The sequence below is a fragment of the Salmo salar genome, chromosome ssa07, assembly GCF_905237065.1.
Source record: "Salmo salar chromosome ssa07, Ssal_v3.1, whole genome shotgun sequence".
NCBI lineage: Eukaryota > Metazoa > Chordata > Actinopteri > Salmoniformes > Salmonidae > Salmo > Salmo salar.
The window spans coordinates 65,212,727-65,232,608 of record NC_059448.1 but is presented as its reverse complement, the minus strand read 5'-3'; the positions used below and the strand labels follow the sequence as shown (position 1 = coordinate 65,232,608).

Sequence of the window (19,882 nt, the reverse complement as noted above, 5' to 3'; positions counted from 1 at the left end):
GTATTATCCAGTCTGTCTTGGGGTTAGAGTCTGAAGGTCCCTGTATTATCCAGTCTGTCTTGGGGTTAGAGTCTGAAGGTCCCTGTATTATCCAGACTGTCTTGGGGTTAGAGTCTGAAGGTCCCTGTATTATCCAGTCTGTCTTGGGGTTAGAGTCTGAAGGTCCCTGTATTATCCAGTCTGTCTTGGGGTTAGAGTCTGAAGGTCCCTGTATTATCCAGACTGTCTTGGGGTTAGAGTCTGAAGGTCCCTGTATTATCCAGTCTGTCTTGGGGTTAGAGTCTGAAGGTCCCTGTATTATCCAGACTGTCTTGGGGTTAGAGTCTGAAGGTCCCTGTATTATCCAGTCTGTCTTGGGGTTAGAGTCTGAAGGTCCCTGTATTATCCAGACTGTCTTGGGGTTAGAGTCTGAAGGTCCCTGTATTATCCAGTCTGTCTTGGGGTTAGAGTCTGAAGGTCCCTGTATTATCCAGTCTGTCTTGGGGTTAGAGTCTGAAGGTCCCTGTATTATCCAGTCTGTCTTGGGGTTAGAGTCTGAAGGTCCCTGTATTATCCAGACTGTCTTGGGGTTAGAGTCTGAAGGTCCCTGTATTATCCAGACTGTCTTGGGGTTAGAGTCTGAAGGTCCCTGTATTATCCAGACTGTCTTGGGGTTAGAGTCTGAAGGTCCCTGTATTATCCAGTCTGTCTTGGGGTTAGAGTCTGAAGGTCCCTGTATTATCCAGACTGTCTTGGGGTTAGAGTCTGAAGGTCCCTGTATTATCCAGTCTGTCTTGGGGTTAGAGTCTGAAGGTCCCTGTATTATCCAGTCTGTCTTGGGGTTAGAGTCTGAAGGTCCCTGTATTATCCAGACTGTCTTGGGGTTAGAGTCTGAAGGTCCCTGTATTATCCAGTCTGTCTTGGGGTTAGAGTCTGAAGGTCCCTGTATTATCCAGTCTGTCTTGGGGTTAGAGTCTGAAGGTCCCTGTATTATCCAGTCTGTCTTGGGGTTAGAGTCTGAAGGTCCCTGTATTATCCAGACTGTCTTGGGGTTAGAGTCTGAAGGTCCCTGTATTATCCAGACTGTCTTGGGGTTAGAGTCTGAAGGTCCCTGTATTATCCAGTCTGTCTTGGGGTTAGAGTCTGAAGGTCCCTGTATTATCCAGTCTGTCTTGGGGTTAGAGTCTGAAGGTCCCTGTATTATCCAGACTGTCTTGGGGTTAGAGTCTGAAGGTCCCTGTATTATCCAGTCTGTCTTGGGGTTAGAGTCTGAAGGTCCCTGTATTATCCAGTCTGTCTTGGGGTTAGAGTCTGAAGGTCCCTGTATTATCTTGGGGTTAGAGTCTGAAGGTCCCTGTATTATCCAGTCTGTCTTGGGGTTAGAGTCTGAAGGTCCCTGTATTATCCAGTCTGTCTTGGGGTTAGAGTCTGAAGGTCCCTGTATTATCCAGTCTGTCTTGGGGTTAGAGTCTGAAGGTCCCTGTATTATCCAGTCTGTCTTGGGGTTAGAGTCTGAAGGTCCCTGTATTATCCAGACTGTCTTGGGGTTAGAGTCTGAAGGTCCCTGTATTATCCAGTCTGTCTTGGGGTTAGAGTCTGAAGGTCCCTGTATTATCCAGACTGTCTTGGGGTTAGAGTCTGAAGGTCCCTGTATTATCCAGTCTGTCTTGGGGTTAGAGTCTGAAGGTCCCTGTATTATCCAGACTGTCTTGGGGTTAGAGTCTGAAGGTCCCTGTATTATCCAGACTGTCTTGGGGTTAGAGTCTGAAGGTCCCTGTATTATCCAGTCTGTCTTGGGGTTAGAGTCTGAAGGTCCCTGTATTATCCAGTCTGTCTTGGGGTTAGAGTCTGAAGGTCCCTGTATTATCCAGACTGTCTTGGGGTTAGAGTCTGAAGGTCCCTGTATTATCCAGACTGTCTTGGGGTTAGAGTCTGAAGGTCCCTGTATTATCCAGTCTGTCTTGGGGTTAGAGTCTGAAGGTCCCTGTATTATCCAGTCTGTCTTGGGGTTAGAGTCTGAAGGTCCCTGTATTATCCAGACTGTCTTGGGGTTAGAGTCTGAAGGTCCCTGTATTATCCAGTCTGTCTTGGGGTTAGAGTCTGAAGGTCCCTGTATTATCCAGTCTGTCTTGGGGTTAGAGTCTGAAGGTCCCTGTATTATCCAGTCTGTCTTGGGGTTAGAGTCTGAAGGTCCCTGTATTATCCAGTCTGTCTTGGGGTTAGAGTCTGAAGGTCCCTGTATTATCCAGTCTGTCTTGGGGTTAGAGTCTGAAGGTCCCTGTATTATCCAGACTGTCTTGGGGTTAGAGTCTGAAGGTCCCTGTATTATCCAGTCTGTCTTGGGGTTAGAGTCTGAAGGTCCCTGTATTATCCAGTCTGTCTTGGGGTTAGAGTCTGAAGGTCCCTGTATTATCCAGTCTGTCTTGGGGTTAGAGTCTGAAGGTCCCTGTATTATCCAGTCTGTCTTGGGGTTAGAGTCTGAAGGTCCCTGTATTATCCAGTCTGTCTTGGGGTTAGAGTCTGAAGGTCCCTGTATTATCCAGTCTGTCTTGGGGTTAGAGTCTGAAGGTCCCTGTATTATCCAGTCTGTCTTGGGGTTAGAGTCTGAAGGTCCCTGTATTATCCAGTCTGTCTTGGGGTTAGAGTCTGAAGGTCCCTGTATTATCCAGTCTGTCTTGGGGTTAGAGTCTGAAGGTCCCTGTATTATCCAGTCTGTCTTGGGGTTAGAGTCTGAAGGTCCCTGTATTATCCAGTCTGTCTTGGGGTTAGAGTCTGAAGGTCCCTGTATTATCCAGTCTGTCTTGGGGTTAGAGTCTGAAGGTCCCTGTATTATCCAGACTGTCTTGGGGTTAGAGTCTGAAGGTCCCTGTATTATCCAGTCTGTCTTGGGGTTAGAGTCTGAAGGTCCCTGTATTATCCAGTCTGTCTTGGGGTTAGAGTCTGAAGGTCCCTGTATTATCCAGTCTGTCTTGGGGTTAGAGTCTGAAGGTCCCTGTATTATCCAGACTGTCTTGGGGTTAGAGTCTGAAGGTCCCTGTATTATCCAGTCTGTCTTGGGGTTAGAGTCTGAAGGTCCCTGTATTATCCAGACTGTCTTGGGGTTAGAGTCTGAAGGTCCCTGTATTATCCAGTCTGTCTTGGGGTTAGAGTCTGAAGGTCCCTGTATTATCCAGTCTGTCTTGGGGTTAGAGTCTGAAGGTCCCTGTATTATCCAGTCTGTCTTGGGGTTAGAGTCTGAAGGTCCCTGTATTATCCAGACTGTCAGTGTGGTTTTCCTACATTCTCTCTGTGTTCTATTGGCTCATTCACAGCTGCCTCCATCAGCAGAATATAATGGCTCTGCCTTCTGAGAGAGAGACATGTTAATTGTGTTCAGTGGGAGAGAGAGAAAGAGAGGGAGGGAGGAGAAGGGGAGGAGAGGAGAGAGAGAAAGAGAGGGAGGGAGGAGAAGGGGAGGAGAGGAGAGAGAGAAAGAGAGGGAGGAGAGAGAGAGAGAGAGAGGAAGAGCGACATGTTCCCACACATTATTTTGTAACTGTTCCCAGGTCAGTCACTTCAGGCAGTAGAGGGACATGCCTGGTCCCACTGTGTCAGAGCCATGAGGAAGTTCCAGCCCAGTGCACTAATGCAACTGTCAAACCATTCTGGCTCTGTAAGGCAGCAGGCTCACCATGACAGACCCAGTGATTCCCAAGGGACTGACAGGCTGAGCTGAGACCACTGTTTCTGGTTTAGGGAAGTGGTCTGGAGAATCACCAACTTACCTGTCTGTCTTCAAGACACTGTGCACTCAGACAGAGACAGGGAATCAGACATCTCCTCTCACCTAGCTCTACCAGCGACCTGAGTTCCTGGGCTGCACTGAGAGTTCAGGTGTAGACACAGCTCATCTCTCTTCTCCATCCATTCTCTCCTTAGGGTCGGCACCAATCACTAAATGGGGGTTGGTGGAAGTCTTTACAGTACTGTATTCTCTCCATTCAGCTGTGTACTGTATTCTTTCCATTCAGCTGTGTACTGTATTCTCTCCATTCAGCTGTGTACTGTATTCTCTCCATTCAGCTGTGTACTGTATTCTCTCCATTCAGCTGTGTACTGTATTCTCTCCATTCAGCTGTGTACTGTATTCTCTCCATTCAGCTGTGTACTGTATTCTCTCCATTCAGCTCTCACTGTATTCCTCATAGCTCTTATGTATTTCTCATTCAGCTGTGTACTGTATTCTCTCCATTCAGTACTGTATTCTCTCCATTCAGCTGTGTACTGTATTCTCTCCATTCAGCTGTGTACTGTATTCTCTCCATTCAGCTGTGTACTGTATTCTCTCCATTCAGTTCTGTACTGTATTCTCTCCTTTCAGCTCTGTACTGTATTCTCTCCATTCAGCTCTCTACTGTATTCTCTCCATTCAGCTGTGTACTGTATTCTCTCCATTCAGCTGTGTACTGTATTCTCTCCATTCAGCTCTCTACTGTATTCTCTCCTTTCAGCTCTGTACTGTATTCCCAGTCAGACTCCGAGCATCTCAGCTAGTCTGACTCATAATGGTTGCATAACAGATAGAGTTGAACTGTGTTGTAGCTGGCCTCATTCTTCTCACTGTCTGTAAGTCACCTCAGGACTGCTGAGGAGGGCCGTTATAGCTACATTCACTGAGGTGCTAAATTCCACAAACATTGAAGCACATTCACGAGTCTGTTTGTTTTTGTTGACCGTATGAGAGATTGAGAGATCCAGCTATTAAGACCTTTTATCTGGTCATGATCCAGCTATTAAGACCTTTTATCTGGTCATGATCCAGCTATTAAGACCTTTTATCTGGTCATGATCCAGCTATTAAGACCTTTTATCTGGTCATGATCCAGCTATTAAGACTTTTTATCTGGTCATGATCCAGCTATTAAGACCTTTTATCTGGTCATGATCCAGCTATTAAGACCTTTTATCTGGTCATGATCCAGCTATTAACACCTTTTATTTGGTCATGATCCAGCTATTAAGACCTTTTATCTGGTCATGATCCAGCTATTAACACCTTTTATCTGGTCATGATCCAGCTATTAACACCTTTTATCTGGTCATGATCCAGCTATTAAGACCTTTTATCTGGTCATGATCCAGCTATTAAGACCTTTTATCTGGTCATGATCCAGCTATTAACACCTTTTATCTGGTCGCGATCCAGCTATTAAGACCTTTATCTGGTCGTGATCCAGCTATTAACACCTTTTATCTGGTCATGATCCAGCTATTAACACCTTTTATCTGGTCGCGATCCAGCTATTAACACCTTTTATCTGGTCGCGATCCAGCTATTAACACCTTTTATCTGGTCATGATCCAGCTATTAAGACCTTTTATCTGGTCGCGATCCAGCTATTAACACCTTTTATCTGGTCATGATCCAGCTATTAAGACCTTTTATCTGGTCATGATCCAGCTATTAACACCTTTTATCTGGTCATGATCCAGCTATTAACACCTTTTATCTGGTCATGATCCAGCTATTAACACCTTTTATCTGGTCATGATCCAGCTTTTAAGTCAAGATCTACTAGTGGATGTAGTGTGATAAGGCCAAGCCCTGTGTGTGTATGTCCCAAACCTCTTCTATCATTGGTGAGGGAGGAAGCTGGCAATGTTCCCGTGTGTGTGTGTGTGTGTGTGTGTGTGTGTGTGTGTGTGTGTGTGTGTGTGTGTGTGTGTGTGTGTGTGTGTGTGTGTGTGTGTGTGTGTGTGTGTGTGTGTGTGTGTGTGTGTGTGTGTGTGTGTGTGTTTATTCTCCTGAGTCCCAGTATCTTACCATCACACAGCAGAATACATCCTATGACCCTCAAGGTTGACCTGGTGTCCTGATTAATCATGCCCCCTGGTATATGTGGTGACCAGAGTGACAGCATGCCTTCTGCTTCCTGTCTGTCATCCAATCCCATGGCATGAATACATAATCACTGTCATTGTTATATTAGCATGTCCTGTTGCTATTGATTTAATAAGGAACCAGCTATATAGACAGCAGGTCAGGGATGCTTGGTCGACTTTTATCTCTCTCCATCTCTCCATCTCTCTCCACTGCTCCATCTCTCTCCATCTCTCTCCATCTCTATCCATCTCTCTCCATCTCTCTCTACATCTCTCTCCATCTCTCTCCATCTCTCCATCTCCACTGCTCCATCTCTCTCCATCTCTCTCCATCTCTCTCCACTGCTCCATCTCTCCATCTCTCTCCATCTCTCTCCACTGCTCCATCTCTCCATCTCTCTCCATCTCTCTCCACTGCTCCATCTCTCCATCTCTCTCCATCTCTCTCAATTCAATTCAAGGGGCTTTATTGGCATGGGAAACATGTTAAAAAGTAGATAATAAACAAAAGTTGAATAAATAATAAAAATGAACAGTAAACATTGCAAAAGAATAAAGCCATTTCATATATCATATTATGTATGTGTGCAAATGGTTAAAGTACAAAATGGAAAATAAATAAACATAAATATGGGTTGTATTTATAATGGTGTTTGTTCTTCACTGGTTGACCTTTTCTTGTGGCAACAGGTCACAAATCTTGCTGCTGTGATGTCACACTGTGGTATTTCACCCAGTAGATATGGGAGTTTATCAAAATCGGGTTTGTTTTGTAATTCTTTGTGGGTCTGTGTAATCTGAGGGAAATATGTGTCTCTAATATGGTCATACATTTGGCAGGAGGTTAGGAAGTGCAGCTCAGTTTCCACCTCATTTTGTGGGCAGTGTGCACATAGCCTGTCTTCTCTTGAGAGCCGGGTCTGCCTACGGCGGCCTTTCTCAATAGCAAGGCTATGCTCACTGAGTCTGTACATAGTCAAATCTTTCCTTAAGTTTGGGTCAGTCACAGTGGTCAGGTATTCTGCCACTGTGTACTCTCTGTTTAGGGACAAATATCATTCTAGTTTGCTCTGTTGTTTTGTTAATTCTTTCCAATGTGTCAAGTAATTATCTTTTTGTTTTCTTATGATTTGGTTGGGTCTAATTGTGCTGCTGTCTTGGGGCTCTGTGGGGTCTGTTTGTGTTTGTGAACAGAGCCCCAGAACCAGCTTGCTTTAGGGGACTCTTCTCCAGGTTCATCTCTGTAGGTGATGGCTTTGTTATGGAAGGTTGGGGAATCGCTTCCTTTTAGATGGTTGTAGAATTTAACATCTCTTTTCTGGATTTTGATAATTAGTGGGTATCGGCCTAATTCTGCTCTGTATGCATTATTTGGTATTTTACATTGTACAAGGAGGATATTTTTGCAGAATTCTTCATGCAGTGTCTCAATTTGGGGTTTGTCCCATTTTGTGAATTCTTGGTTGGTGAGCGGACCCCAGACCTCACAACCATAAAGGGCAATGGGTTGTATAACTGATTCCAGTATTTTTAGCCAGATCCTAATTGGTATGTCAAATGTTATGTTCCTTTTGATGGCGTAGAAGGCCCTTCTTGCCTTGTAGTCTCTTCTTCTCTCTCTCTCTCTCTCTCTCTCTACTCATTCTCTGTCTCTCTCTCTCTCTCTCTCTCTCTCTCTCTACTCATTCTCTGTCTCCTCTCTCTCTCTCTCTCTCTCTCTCTCTCTCTCTCTCTCTCTCTCTCTCATGACTTGTCTTTCTTCATCTCTCCTCTCATCTTCTCCACACTGCTGATTGATGTTGGATGCAGGGAGCTCGATAGCATCTTTACCTCCTGTCTTTTTTCTCCCTCTCTCTTTCCTTGAGTTGCGATGTCACTGGGCATGAAAGTCAATTCAGGGGGAGAAATGATTGCTTGAGCAGCAGAAGGGAAGGGGTGTGTGTGTGCCTGAGGACACCACAGTGGTGCCAGCTGGTACACTAACAGTAGTACAAGGATCTGTTCTTCTCTGGGTCAGGGAGTGTTGTAGTCAGGTCCTGTTCTTCTCTGGGTCAGGGAGTGTTGTAGTCAGGTCCTGTTCTTCTCTGGGTCAGGGAGTGTTGTAGTCAGGTCCTGTTCTTCTCTGGGTCAGGGAGTGTTGTAGTCAGGTCCTGTTCTTCTCTGGGTCAGGGAGTGTTGTAGTCAGGTCCTGTTCTTCTCTGGGTCAGGGAGTGTTGTAGTCAGGTCCTGTTCTTCTCTTGGTCAGGGCGTGTTGTAGTCAGGTCCTGTTCTTCTCTGGGTCAGGGAGTGTTGTAGTCAGGTCCTGTTCTTCTCTGGGTCAGGGAGTGTTGTAGTCAGGTCCTGTTCTTCTCTGGGTCAGGGAGTGTTGTAGTCAGGTCCTGTTCTTCTCTGGGTCAGGGAGTGTTGTAGTCAGGTCCTGTTCTTCTCTGGGTCAGGGAGTGTTGTAGTCAGGTCCTGTTCTTCTCTTGGTCAGGGAGTGTTGTAGTCAGGTCCTGTTCTTCTCTGGGTCAGGGGAGTGTTGTAGTCAGGTCCTGTTCTTCTCTGGGTCAGGGAGTGTTGTAGTCAGGTCCTGTTCTTCTCTGGGTCAGGGAGTGTTGTAGTCAGGTCCTGTTCTTCTCTTGGTCAGGGCGTGTTGTAGTCAGGTCCTGTTCTTCTCTGGGTCAGGGAGTGTTGTAGTCAGGTCCTGTTCTTCTCTGGGTCAGGGAGTGTTGTAGTCAGGTCCTGTTCTTCTCTGGGTCAGGGGAGTGTTGTAGTCAGGTCCTGTTCTTCTCTGGGTCAGGGAGTGTTGTAGTCAGGTCCTGTTCTTCTCTGGGTCAGGGGAGTGTTGTAGTCAGGTCCTGTTCTTCTCTGGGTCAGGGAGTGTTGTAGTCAGGTCCTGTTCTTCTCTGGGTCAGGGAGTGTTGTAGTCAGGTCCTGTTCTTCTCTGGGTCAGGGAGTGTTGTAGTCAGGTCCTGTTCTTCTCTGGGTCAGGGAGTGTTGTAGTCAGGTCCTGTTCTTCTCTGGGTCAGGGAGTGTTGTAGTCAGGTCCTGTTCTTCTCTGGGTCAGGGAGTGTTGTAGTCAGGTCCTGTTCTTCTCTGGGTCAGGGAGTGTTGTAGTCAGGTCCTGTTCTTCTCTTGGTCAGGGAGTGTTGTAGTCAGGTCCTGTTCTTCTCTTGGTCAGGGAGTGTTGTAGTCAGGTCCTGTTCTTCTCTGGGTCAGGGAGTGTTGTAGTCAGGTCCTGTTCTTCTCTGGGTCAGGGAGTGTTGTAGTCAGGTCCTGTTCTTCTCTGGGTCAGGGAGTGTTGTAGTCAGGTCCTGTTCTTCTCTGGGTCAGGGAGTGTTGTAGTCAGGTCCTGTTCTTCTCTGGGTCAGGGAGTGTTGTAGTCAGGTCCTGTTCTTCTCTGGGTCAGGGAGTGTTGTAGTCAGGTCCTGTTCTTCTCTGGGTCAGGGAGTGTTGTAGTCAGGTCCTGTTCTTCTCTGGGTCAGGGAGTGTTGTAGTCAGGTCCTGTTCTTCTCTGGGTCAGGGAGTGTTGTAGTCAGGTCCTGTTCTTCTCTGGGTCAGGGAGTGTTGTAGTCAGGTCCTGTTCTTCTCTGGGTCAGGGAGTGTTGTAGTCAGGTCCTGTTCTTCTCTGGGTCAGGGAGTGTTGCAGTCAGGTCCTGTTCTTCTCTGGGTCAGGGAGTGTTGTAGTCAGGTCCTGTTCTTCTCTGGTCAGGGAGTGTTGTAGTCAGGTCCTGTTCTTCTCTGGGTCAGGGAGTGTTGTAGTCAGGTCCTGTTCTTCTCTGGGTCAGGGAGTGTTGTAGTCAGGTCCTGTTCTTCTCTGGGTCAGGGAGTGTTGTAGTCAGGTCCTGTTCTTCTCTGGGTCAGGGAGTGTTGTAGTCAGGTCCTTCTTTTTTGTTTCCCTTGAGTCTTGACTTTCACTCACCCCTCAGTATGTGATCACACCATCCTTTCTTCTGCTCCTCATCTGTCCTGTGTGTTGTGTGTGTTTGCTCTTGTCTGTGTGTGTATGAGAGAGACAACGTCATTCATTCAGCACCACTCACAGATGGCTGATGTTGCTTAGTAACCAGGTCCTCTGTGGAATCATGACAGACTGTCCCTTCGTTGTCGAGAGAGAGAGAGAGAGAGAGAGAGAGAGAGAGAGAGAGAGAGAGAGAGAGAGAGAGAGAGAGAGAGAGAGAGAGAGAGAGAGAGAGAGAGAGAGAGAGAGAGAGAGAGAGAGAGAGAGAGAGAGAGAGAGAGAGAGAGAGAGAGAGAGATATATATATATATATCAGCTCCTTCACCACTCCACCAGGACTCTAACCTCCTCCCTGTAGGCTGTCTCGTCGTCGTTGGTGATCAGGCCTACCACTGTTGTGTCGACAGCAAACCTTTATCGTTCAGTTCCAATCGCTCAGTTTCAATCTTACATCAAATACCTGGCATAGAAAATTCTTGACTGATTTAGTTACCCAGTCGTGGGTGAACAGGGAGTACAGGAGGGGGATGAGCACACACCCACGCGTGGCAGAGGTGTTGTTGCCTACCACCTAGGGTCGGTCCCGTCAGGAAATCCAGGATCCAGTTGCACATGGAGGAGTTCAGAACCAGGGCCCTGAGCTTGGTGACGAGCTTGGAGAGTATACTATGGTGTTGAAGGCTGAGTTGTAGTCCATGAACAGTATTCCCACATAGGTATTCACATAGGTATTCCTCTTGTCCCGGTGGGATGGGCGGGGTGGATATATTTTTGGACTCTATTCAAGTTGTCGGGTAAGGTGGAGCTGATATGGTCCTTGACTCTTAAAGCCCTTCATGATGACAGAGGTGAAGCTACAGGGTGATAGTCATTTGGTTCAGTCAGCTTGTTTAGGTACAGGAACAATGGTGGCCATCTTGAAGCATGTGGGTCAGCAGACTGGGATAGGGAGAGATTGAATATGTCTGTGAACACTCCTGACAGATTATCTGCGCATGCTCTTAGGACGTGGCTCGGGATGCCATCTGGGCCGGCAGCCTTGCGTGAGTTTACACACTTGAAAGATTTACTCGAGAACCCACAATCCTCTTGAGCCTGCGTCTGTGGGTCGCTGTGGTTTTTCTCGAAGCATGCAAAAAAGAGTTTTCCCAGCAAACCAGGAACATTCCCAGAACATTAGCTAAGATTCCATTAAGTTCTAGTTAGGATTTTATCTAACAGTAGGATGATAACATCCCAAAAACATTGAGAGAATGCTTTTGATAACCAAATATTTGTATTTGTCAAAATAAATGTCTAAATGAAATATCCTTGGAATATTCTCCTAACATTTACTAAAATGTTGTACACAACATCTGTAACAACTATTACAGAATATTGTTCAAAAGTTCTCATTTGGTTTCCAGGTTATGTAATAACACAATGTACCAGGAATGGTTTCCCAGCAAACCAAAATTGGTTCTGTGAAAGTTCACCTTTAAAAAATGGCACCCGATATAATTTGAGACGCTTGATATGGTCCCCCCTGGTTTATTTTTTATTTCCATGGGTTAGTTACTGTATGTCTAAGAAGGTTAAAAAGGACACATGGAGTTCCTGATGGACCATACTGCCATGGCTATATAGGGAAGTAATAAGATGTAAGATAGCTTCCCTCTTGGAACAGACGAAAACAAACCTGGTTTGGGAACCAAACATTGCAGCTTAAAAACCCAACGTCAACATATGACGTGTATTAAATATGGTTGTGATTGGATGGTTACATTTAACTGCTGTTCAAATGTTCTATGAATGAAATAGTGTACAGATTGTCAACATATGAAGAGTATAAATAAATCTGGTTGTGTATGATTAAATGCTGTTCAAATGTCCTATGAATGAAATGAGAATGCAATGTCATCTACAAGACAGTCCTCAGATGTGAATTCTCATTAAATCTGGAAACTTCATGGGGATGTATTCCAATCTGCTTTCATCTGCATGCTGACAATGATGTGGTGATATTAGGTAAAGCTTATATATATATATATATATATTCTAAACGTTCTTGAAATGTTCTGAGGACCTCCAAGACAACGTAAAATGTACATTTCGTGAACATACTGTAAATGGAATATTATGTTAAACCTAAAACATATATGCTATGACCTTCTTACAACATTAAGGGAATGTCCTGTGCAACCTAATTTTGTATGAACCTATCTCTTGTAATGTACCTACACTGTTCCCACAACCTAATTAAATGTTCTGGGAACCTTTAAAGAACTCAGAAACGCTGTTCTGTCAACATTCTTGCAACATCAAAGGAATGTTTTGTGCATCGTGATACAAACATTATCTGACAGTCAGCACAACTCAACAGCTTAGGTGTTTTGGGAATCTCTTCTCATATACCCACAATGTTCCCACAATGTTCCCACAATGTTTTAGGAACTTTTAAAGCACAAAAACACGTTCTGGGAATGTTCTTGCAAATGTTTTTTGCAACCTAATAGAAACATTTTAACAAGCAACACAACTGTGTTTTGGGACCATATCTCTCAGCATGTCCACACAACGTTCCCAATACCTAATGAAACATACTTGTAATTATGTCTCCAGAGAAACTTCAATTCGAATAAAGGTCAGTTTTATTAAATTACTATGGGAGGAATTAGGTGTTTTTGTCTGGGGTCAAAATGAGCCCAAAGGAATTGTTTTTATTTATTTATTTCACCTTTATATAACCAGGTAGGCTAGTTGAGAACAAGTCCTTTATTTAACCAGGTAGGCAAGTTGTGAACAAGTCCTTTATTTAACCAGGTAGGCTAGTTGAGAACAAGTTCTCATTTACAATTGCGACCTGGCCAAGATAAAGCAAAGCAGTTCGACAACATACAAAAACACAGAGTTACACATGGAGTAAAACAACATACAATCAATGATACAGTAGACAAAAATAAGACTATATACAATGTGAGCAAATGATGTGAGATAAGGGAGGTAAAGGCAAAAAAAGGCCATGGTGGCAAAGTAAATAAAGTATAGCAAGTAAAACACTGGAATGGTAGATTTGTAGTTTGAAGAAAGTTCAAATTTAAAATATAAATAATATGGTGCAAAGGAGCAAAATAATAAATAAAATAAATAAATACAGTAGGGGAAGAGGTAGTAGTTTGGGCTAAATTATAGATGGGCTATGTACAGGTGCAGTGATCTGGGAGCTGCTCTGACAGCTGGTGCTTAAAGCTAGTGAGGGAGATAAGTGTTTCCAGTTTCAGAGATTTTTGTAATTCGTTCCAGTCATTGGCAGCAGAGAACTGGAAGGAAAGGCAACCAAAGGAGTTGGCTTTAGGGGTGACCAGAGAGATATACCTGCTGGAGCGCGTGCTACAGGTGGGTGCTGCTATGGTGACCAGTGAGCGGAGATAAGGCGGGACTTTACCTAGCAGGGTCTTGTAGATTACCTGGAGCCAATGTGTTTGGCGACGATTATGAAGCGAAGGCCAGCCAACGAGAGCATACAGGTCGCAGTGGTGGGTAGTATATGGGGCATTGGTGACAAAACGGATGGCACTGTGATAGACTGCATCCAGCTTGTTGAGTAGGGTATTGGAGGCTATTTTGTAAATGACATCACCGAAGTCGAGGATTGGTAGGATGGTCAGTTTTACGAGGGTATGTTTGGCAGCATGAGTGAAGGATGCTTTGTTGCGAAATAGGAAGCCAATTCTAGATTTAACTTTGGATTGGAGATGATTGATGTGAGTCTGGAAGGAGAGTTTACAGTCTAACCAGACACCTAGGTATTTGTAGTTATCCACAAAGTCAGAACCGTCCAGAGAAGTGATGCTGGACAGGCGGGCAGGTGCAGGCAGCGATCGGTTGAAGAGCATGCATTTAGTTTTACTTGTATTTAGGAGCAGTTGGAGACCACGGAAGGAGAGTTGTATGGCATTGAAGCTCGTCTGGAGGGTTGTTAACACAGTGTCCAAAGAAGGACCAGAAGTATACAGAATGGTGTCGTCTGCGTAGAGGTGGATCAGAGATTCACCAGCAGCAAGAGCGACATCATTGATGTATACAGAGAAAAGAGTTGGCCCAAGAATTGAACCCTGTGGTACCCCCATAGAGACTGCCAGGGGTGCGGTGGGATTCGAAATGGTCGGTAATCTGTTTGTTGACTTGGCTTTCGAAGACCTTAGAAAGGCAGGGTAGGATGGATATAGGTCTGTAGCAATTTGGGTCAAGAGTGTCACCTCCTTTGAAGAGGGGGATGACAGCAGCTGCTTTCCAATCTATGGGAATCTCAGACGACACGAAAGAGAGGTTGAACAGGCTAGTAATAGGGGTTGCAATAATTTCGGCAGATAATTTTAGAAAGAAAGGGTCCAGATTGTCTAGCCCAGCTGATTTGTAGGGGTCCAGATTTTGCAGCTCTTTCAGAACATCAGCTGAATGGATTTGGGAGAAGGAGAAATGGGGGAGGCTTGGGCGAGTAGCTGTGGGGGGTGCAGTGCTGTTGAATGCAGTAGGGGTAGTTAGGTGGAAAGCATGGCCAGCCGTAGAAAAATGCTTATTGAAATTCTCAATTATAGTGGGCTTATCGGTGGTGACAGAGTTTCCTATCCTCAGTGCAGTGGGCAGTTGGGAGGAGGTGTTCTTATTCTCCATGGACTTTACAATGTCCCAGAACTTTTTAGAGTTTGAGTTGCAGGAAGCAAATTTCTGTTTGAAAAAGCTAGCCTTGGCGTTTCTAACTGCCTGTGTGTATTGGTTTCTAACTTCTCTGAAAAGTTGCATATCGCGGGGGCAGTTCGATGCTAATGCAGAACGCCACAGGATATTTTTGTCTTTGTTAAGTGCAGTCAGGTCTGGGGAGAACCAAGGGCTATATCTGTTCCTGTTTTAAAGTCCATACTGATACAGAAACACTAAACATGCTCTGATTAAAACACTGAGGAAAGATACACTGCTTCTGTAGTATTAGTTATTTAAGCAATAAGGCCCGAGGGGTTGTGGTATATGGCCAATATACCACGGAGCACGACGCAATGCGGAGTGCTTTTACACAGCCCTTAGCCGTGGTATATTGGCCATATATCACAAAGGTGCCTTATTGGTGCCTTATTGCTATTATAAACTGGTTACCAATGTAATTAGAACAGTAAAACACATGTTTTGTCATACCTGTGGTATACCTTCTGATATACCACGGCTGTCAGCCAATCAGCATTCAGGGCTCAAACTACCCAGTTTATAATAAGGTATAACAAAATGCTGTGTCCAGTTAGACTAGTCATTCCACTAGATGGTACTGCTGCTGTAATAAATACAGTGCACAGGAAGAAATACATGTGTCTGGAATATACAGTACAATCAGAACTATATAGTACAATCAGAACTACACAGTACAATCAGAACTATACAGTACAATCAGAACTACACAGTACAATCAGAACTATACAGTACAATCAGAACTACACAGTACAATCAGAACTATACAGTACAATCAGAACTACACAGTACAATCAGAACTATACATTTACATTACATTTTAGTCATTTCGCAGACGCTCTTATCCAGAGTGACTTACAGTAGTGAATACATACATTTCATTTTCATTTCATGCATTTAAAAAAAAAAATATATATATATTTTTTTTGTACTGGCCCCCTGTGGGAATCGAACCCACAACCCTGGCGTTGCAAACACCATGCTGGCGTTTCAAACACCATGCTCTACCAACTGAGCCAACTGAGCCAATCAGAACTACACAGTACAATCAGAACTATACAGTACAATCAGAACTATACATTACAATCAGAACTATACAGTACAATCAGAACTATACATTACAATCAGAACTATACAGTACAATCAGAACTATACATTACAATCAGAACTATACAGTACAATCAGAACTATACATTACAATCAGAACTATACAGTACAATCAGAACTATACATTACAATCAGAACTATACAGTACAATCAGAACTATACATTACAATCAGAACTATACATTAAAATCAGAAATATATCAAATATACTGAGTGGACAAAACATGCTGTTTCCATAACAGACTGACCAGGAAAATACAGGTGGAAGCTATGATCCCTTATTGATGTTACCTGTTAAATCCACTTCAATCAGTGTAGATGAAGGGGAGGAGACAGGTTAAAGCAGGATTAAGCCTTGTGACAATTGAGACATGGATTGTGTATGTGTGCCATTCAGAGGGTGAATGGGCAAGACAAAAGATTTAAGTGCCTTTGAACGGGTTATTGTAGTAGGTACCAGGCACACCGGTTTGAGTGTGCCAATAACGGCAACGCTGCTGGGTTTTTCACGCTCAACAGTTTCCTGTGTGTATCAAGAATGGTCCACCACCCAAAGGACATCCAGCCAACCTGACACAACTGTGGGAAGCATTGGAGTCAACATGGGCCAGAATCCCTGTGGAAGGCTTTCCACACCTTGCAGAGTCCATGCCCCAATACATTGAGGCTGTTCTGAGGACAAAAGGGGTGGTGCAACTCAATATTAGGGAGGTGTTCCTAATGTTTTAAACACTCAGTGTATATTTGAAATAAAACCTACATTACTGTATTTACAACCCTCTTTACAGCACCATCAGAAATATACAACATTTCAAAACATATTTTAAATAAATGCACATTAACGTATTTACAACTTAACATTTCATAGTTTTTGTAAGATCCTGTCAGATTCCACTGTCCTTCGTGAAACACGGTATGCAGCTTTGAAGCGCAGGTACGACTCCAGACACCTGATAGCCACATCATCCACCTCAGGGTCAAACTTGTTAGCGATGAGGTGGTGATGTTTTAGGAGCCACCGGAGATCTCCAGCACCGTAGACACAAATGGACCTCCTGTAGTCACCCGAGCAGGGTGGGTATGGGGCTCCGTTCCTCACATCTCCTTCCAGGGAACGCCACTTCACGATGCGAGCGATGGCGTTCATGTCTGATTCATGGTACTTGATGTGGGGAGGGTTAGATCCTGGCACAGAGGGCATGCGCTGCAGAGTGGCCCACAGATGTTCATCAGGACTGTAGGTGTCCTTCTCCCACTCCAACAGCAACCGGACCTCCTGAGACTTCATCACGTGACGGACGAAGGCCCTGGACACCAGGAAGTAGGCGTTGCCAGAGAACATGGGGGTGCTGATTGGAGGAGGGCTCTTCCTAACGTTCGTCTTGACCACCATGTTGCTGGTGATTTTGTGGTGAAACTGCCATCTGCTGTTTTTATAGTCGTCGGTGGTCTCTGACTCCATGCTGTTCCTCCCGTTCTGCAGCTTGAGGGCCTGAACCATCTCAGCGTTGGTCTTAATGGGGAAGTCTGTTCCACAGGTGTTGATCAGGTACCTCCACTGGACAGGTGACTTCAGGAGATCCTCCATACAGTTCAGATCAGCCTGCACTCTGGACCAGGAGGCGTATACCACACTCTCTAACTTACTGGCCACAAACACATTAGGCAGACAGGACACGATAGCCCTCACTGCCGTCCTGAAGTCCTCGGATGACTTCTGATCGATGTGGACGCAGTACACGTTCTGAGGAGTGTACACGGCACGTAGGAGCCGCTCAAACATCTCAATCTTGTGGTGGATGACCATGGAGTAGGCGATGGGGAACTCCTCCTCCTCCTGACTGAGAGGAACGGTGATGAACTCTCTTTCTGTAACGTACCTCTGACAGTCCTGAGTCACGTTGTGGTAGAACGCCTCTGACAGCAGCTGCTGTTTCTTCATAGTCTTCAGCAGGAGGCTGAGCTGCTTCCTCTCCAGACCCTCCAGGTCTCCCTGGATGATGGCTGTGCAGGCCGGCAGGTCGGCAGCGTAGTCCAGGGGCAAGAGGTCCAGAGCGGGGAGACGACTCCTGGCAGAGCCCGGCGGGTGTCTGAGAGCGGCCCACAGGAGCAGAGAGACGGATCCACCCAGGAGGATCAGAGATAAGTTCGTGAAGAATCTCTGAGACCTGGACAACCGAACAGACGCCATGACTAGTCGATATCTTTCTGTCAGGGTTCTCCTCAAAGAATGGAAGAGTTCCACTACGCCACCTGGTAGCTACACTGTCATTTTTAAAAATTTGATTTGTAATCATTTAAGGCCTAGCACCACACCTTAATGGAGTATTTATTTTCTTTAGATTGCAGGAAATGTCCATCCCGCTGTACTCAGTAGCACCTCCTTGTTAAAAAAGATCCTTGGGAGAACCCTGTATGTGGTATTGTCTTTGTGGTATCAGTATCAACACCACAGCTGAGGAGGAGGAGTTGCACACTGCTGAACAACAGAGGATGAGTCTCACCAGCACCTCACAGCTCAAATACACACACCTCTCACACTCCTCTCACACTCCTCTCACACACCTCCGTTTAAAAGGAAGAGGTGGAATCATTAACTCTATGGGCGTGGCCTTTCTGTTAACGCTCTAGAGGACGTGGCCTTTCTGTAAACACTCTATGGGCGTGGCAGACCAGGGAGGAAAAGCTCTGTAGCAGTCTAGGAGGTATGGTTCCCCTGTATGTGGCTTGTTTCCTGGTCAGCGTTGTGACACATGCCAGGCGTACAGTCCTAACATGGCTGAGCCTCTCACGTTAAACAGCGGTCTGTCCTCTAGCTTTGAGCTGTGGGTCAAAGCAGCCTCATAAACATGTTCAGTCAGACATTCACCTTGCCGTACACAGTTGAAATATCTAGCCCATACATTTTGCACACAATATTTTATATACAGCAGGTATAAAGGACCATGGGAAAAATGTCACACTACTGGCGTTGTCACAGTCCTATTGGCTAACATCTTATCCTCATATTACCAGACCACAATAACATCCCACATCTTATCCTCATATTACCAGACCACAATAACATCCCACATCTTATCCTCATATTACCAGACCACAATAACATCCCACATCTTATCCTCATATTACCAGACCACAATAACATCCCACATCTTATCCTCATATTACCAGACCACAATAACATCCCACATCTTATCCTCATATTACCAGACCACAATAACATCCCACATCTTATCCTCATATTACCAGACCACAATAACATCCCACATCTTATCCTCATATTACCAGACCACAATAACATCCCACATCTTATCCTCATACGACCACATCTTATCCTCATATTACCAGACCACAATAACATCCCACATCTTATCCTCCAGACCAATCTTATCCTCATATTACCAGACCACAATAACATCCCACATCTTATCCTCATATTACCAGACCACAATAACATCCCACATCTTATCCTCATATTACCAGACCACAATAACATCCCACATCTCCTTTTACCATTGACATCACACACGTACATTATTTGAATATTAAAATCATTTTACTTCCGTTCCATGAATCCTTCAACATTTCACAATGTCACCTTTATACACACATATTTTGTCTGGTGTGATGCAGAGGAACACGGTTTGTACAGGTGTACCGGGATTAGATGACAGCTGTTGATGGTTAAACATAATGTTTTGATCAGGGTATCATCACAAACACTGTGAGATGAGTCATTTATATAGTGTCAAGAGACACACAGGTGTTTGTAATCATGGCCAAGTATGGCCTAATATCATTGGTTAACTCAAATATTTTAAAAAAATGGCATACAAAGAACATACAAAAAGACAAACAAATGGATAGCATACGATCATAGCATTTGTAGTCTAAAATGTATCTAACAAACAATTACAATGGCAAAATCACAATAATCACAAGAATGGCTTCAGATCAAAGTCTATGTTGAGACCGAAGGGAGCAAGGGTCTTTAAATTAAAGATCCAGGCAGCCTCTCGTTTTAACAATCAATTATCAAGGTCACCCACTCGCCTCGGGAGGGTGACATGTTCGATGCCAATATAACGCAGAGAAGAAATAGAATGGTTTGCTTCCAAAAAAAGTGCTCTGAACAAATTAAAGGAATCGTTCACAAACATTGCCACATTTTGAAATATGATGATAGTCTCGGTAATGTGTTTTCTGATCTTCCCCTGGTCGTATTCTCGCGGGGCAGAAATCTCAGAGACCAATTGGTACACTCTGATTTACCACCCCA

General features: G+C 44.7%; 2 protein-coding genes and 1 non-coding gene across 3 annotated transcripts in view; 1 reads left to right on the top strand and 2 right to left on the bottom strand.

The window, feature by feature from the left end:
• LOC106576657 (ELKS/Rab6-interacting/CAST family member 1) overlaps window positions 1-19,882 on the top strand; it is a 634,388-nt gene that overhangs the window by 172,686 nt on the left and 441,820 nt on the right.
• On the bottom strand, window positions 15,430-15,524 carry trnas-uga (transfer RNA serine (anticodon UGA)). Its single transcript has 2 exons — window positions 15,487-15,524; window positions 15,430-15,466 (listed from the first exon to the last, which is right to left on the bottom strand). It is a non-coding gene; the product is annotated as a tRNA-Ser (tRNA).
• On the bottom strand, window positions 16,265-18,910 carry LOC106597972 (beta-1,3-galactosyl-O-glycosyl-glycoprotein beta-1,6-N-acetylglucosaminyltransferase 3-like). The gene has a single exon (XM_014189075.2). It carries the CDS (start codon window positions 17,792-17,794, stop codon window positions 16,466-16,468), a length of 1,329 nt encoding a protein of 442 aa, XP_014044550.2. The 5' UTR covers window positions 17,795-18,910; the 3' UTR covers window positions 16,265-16,465.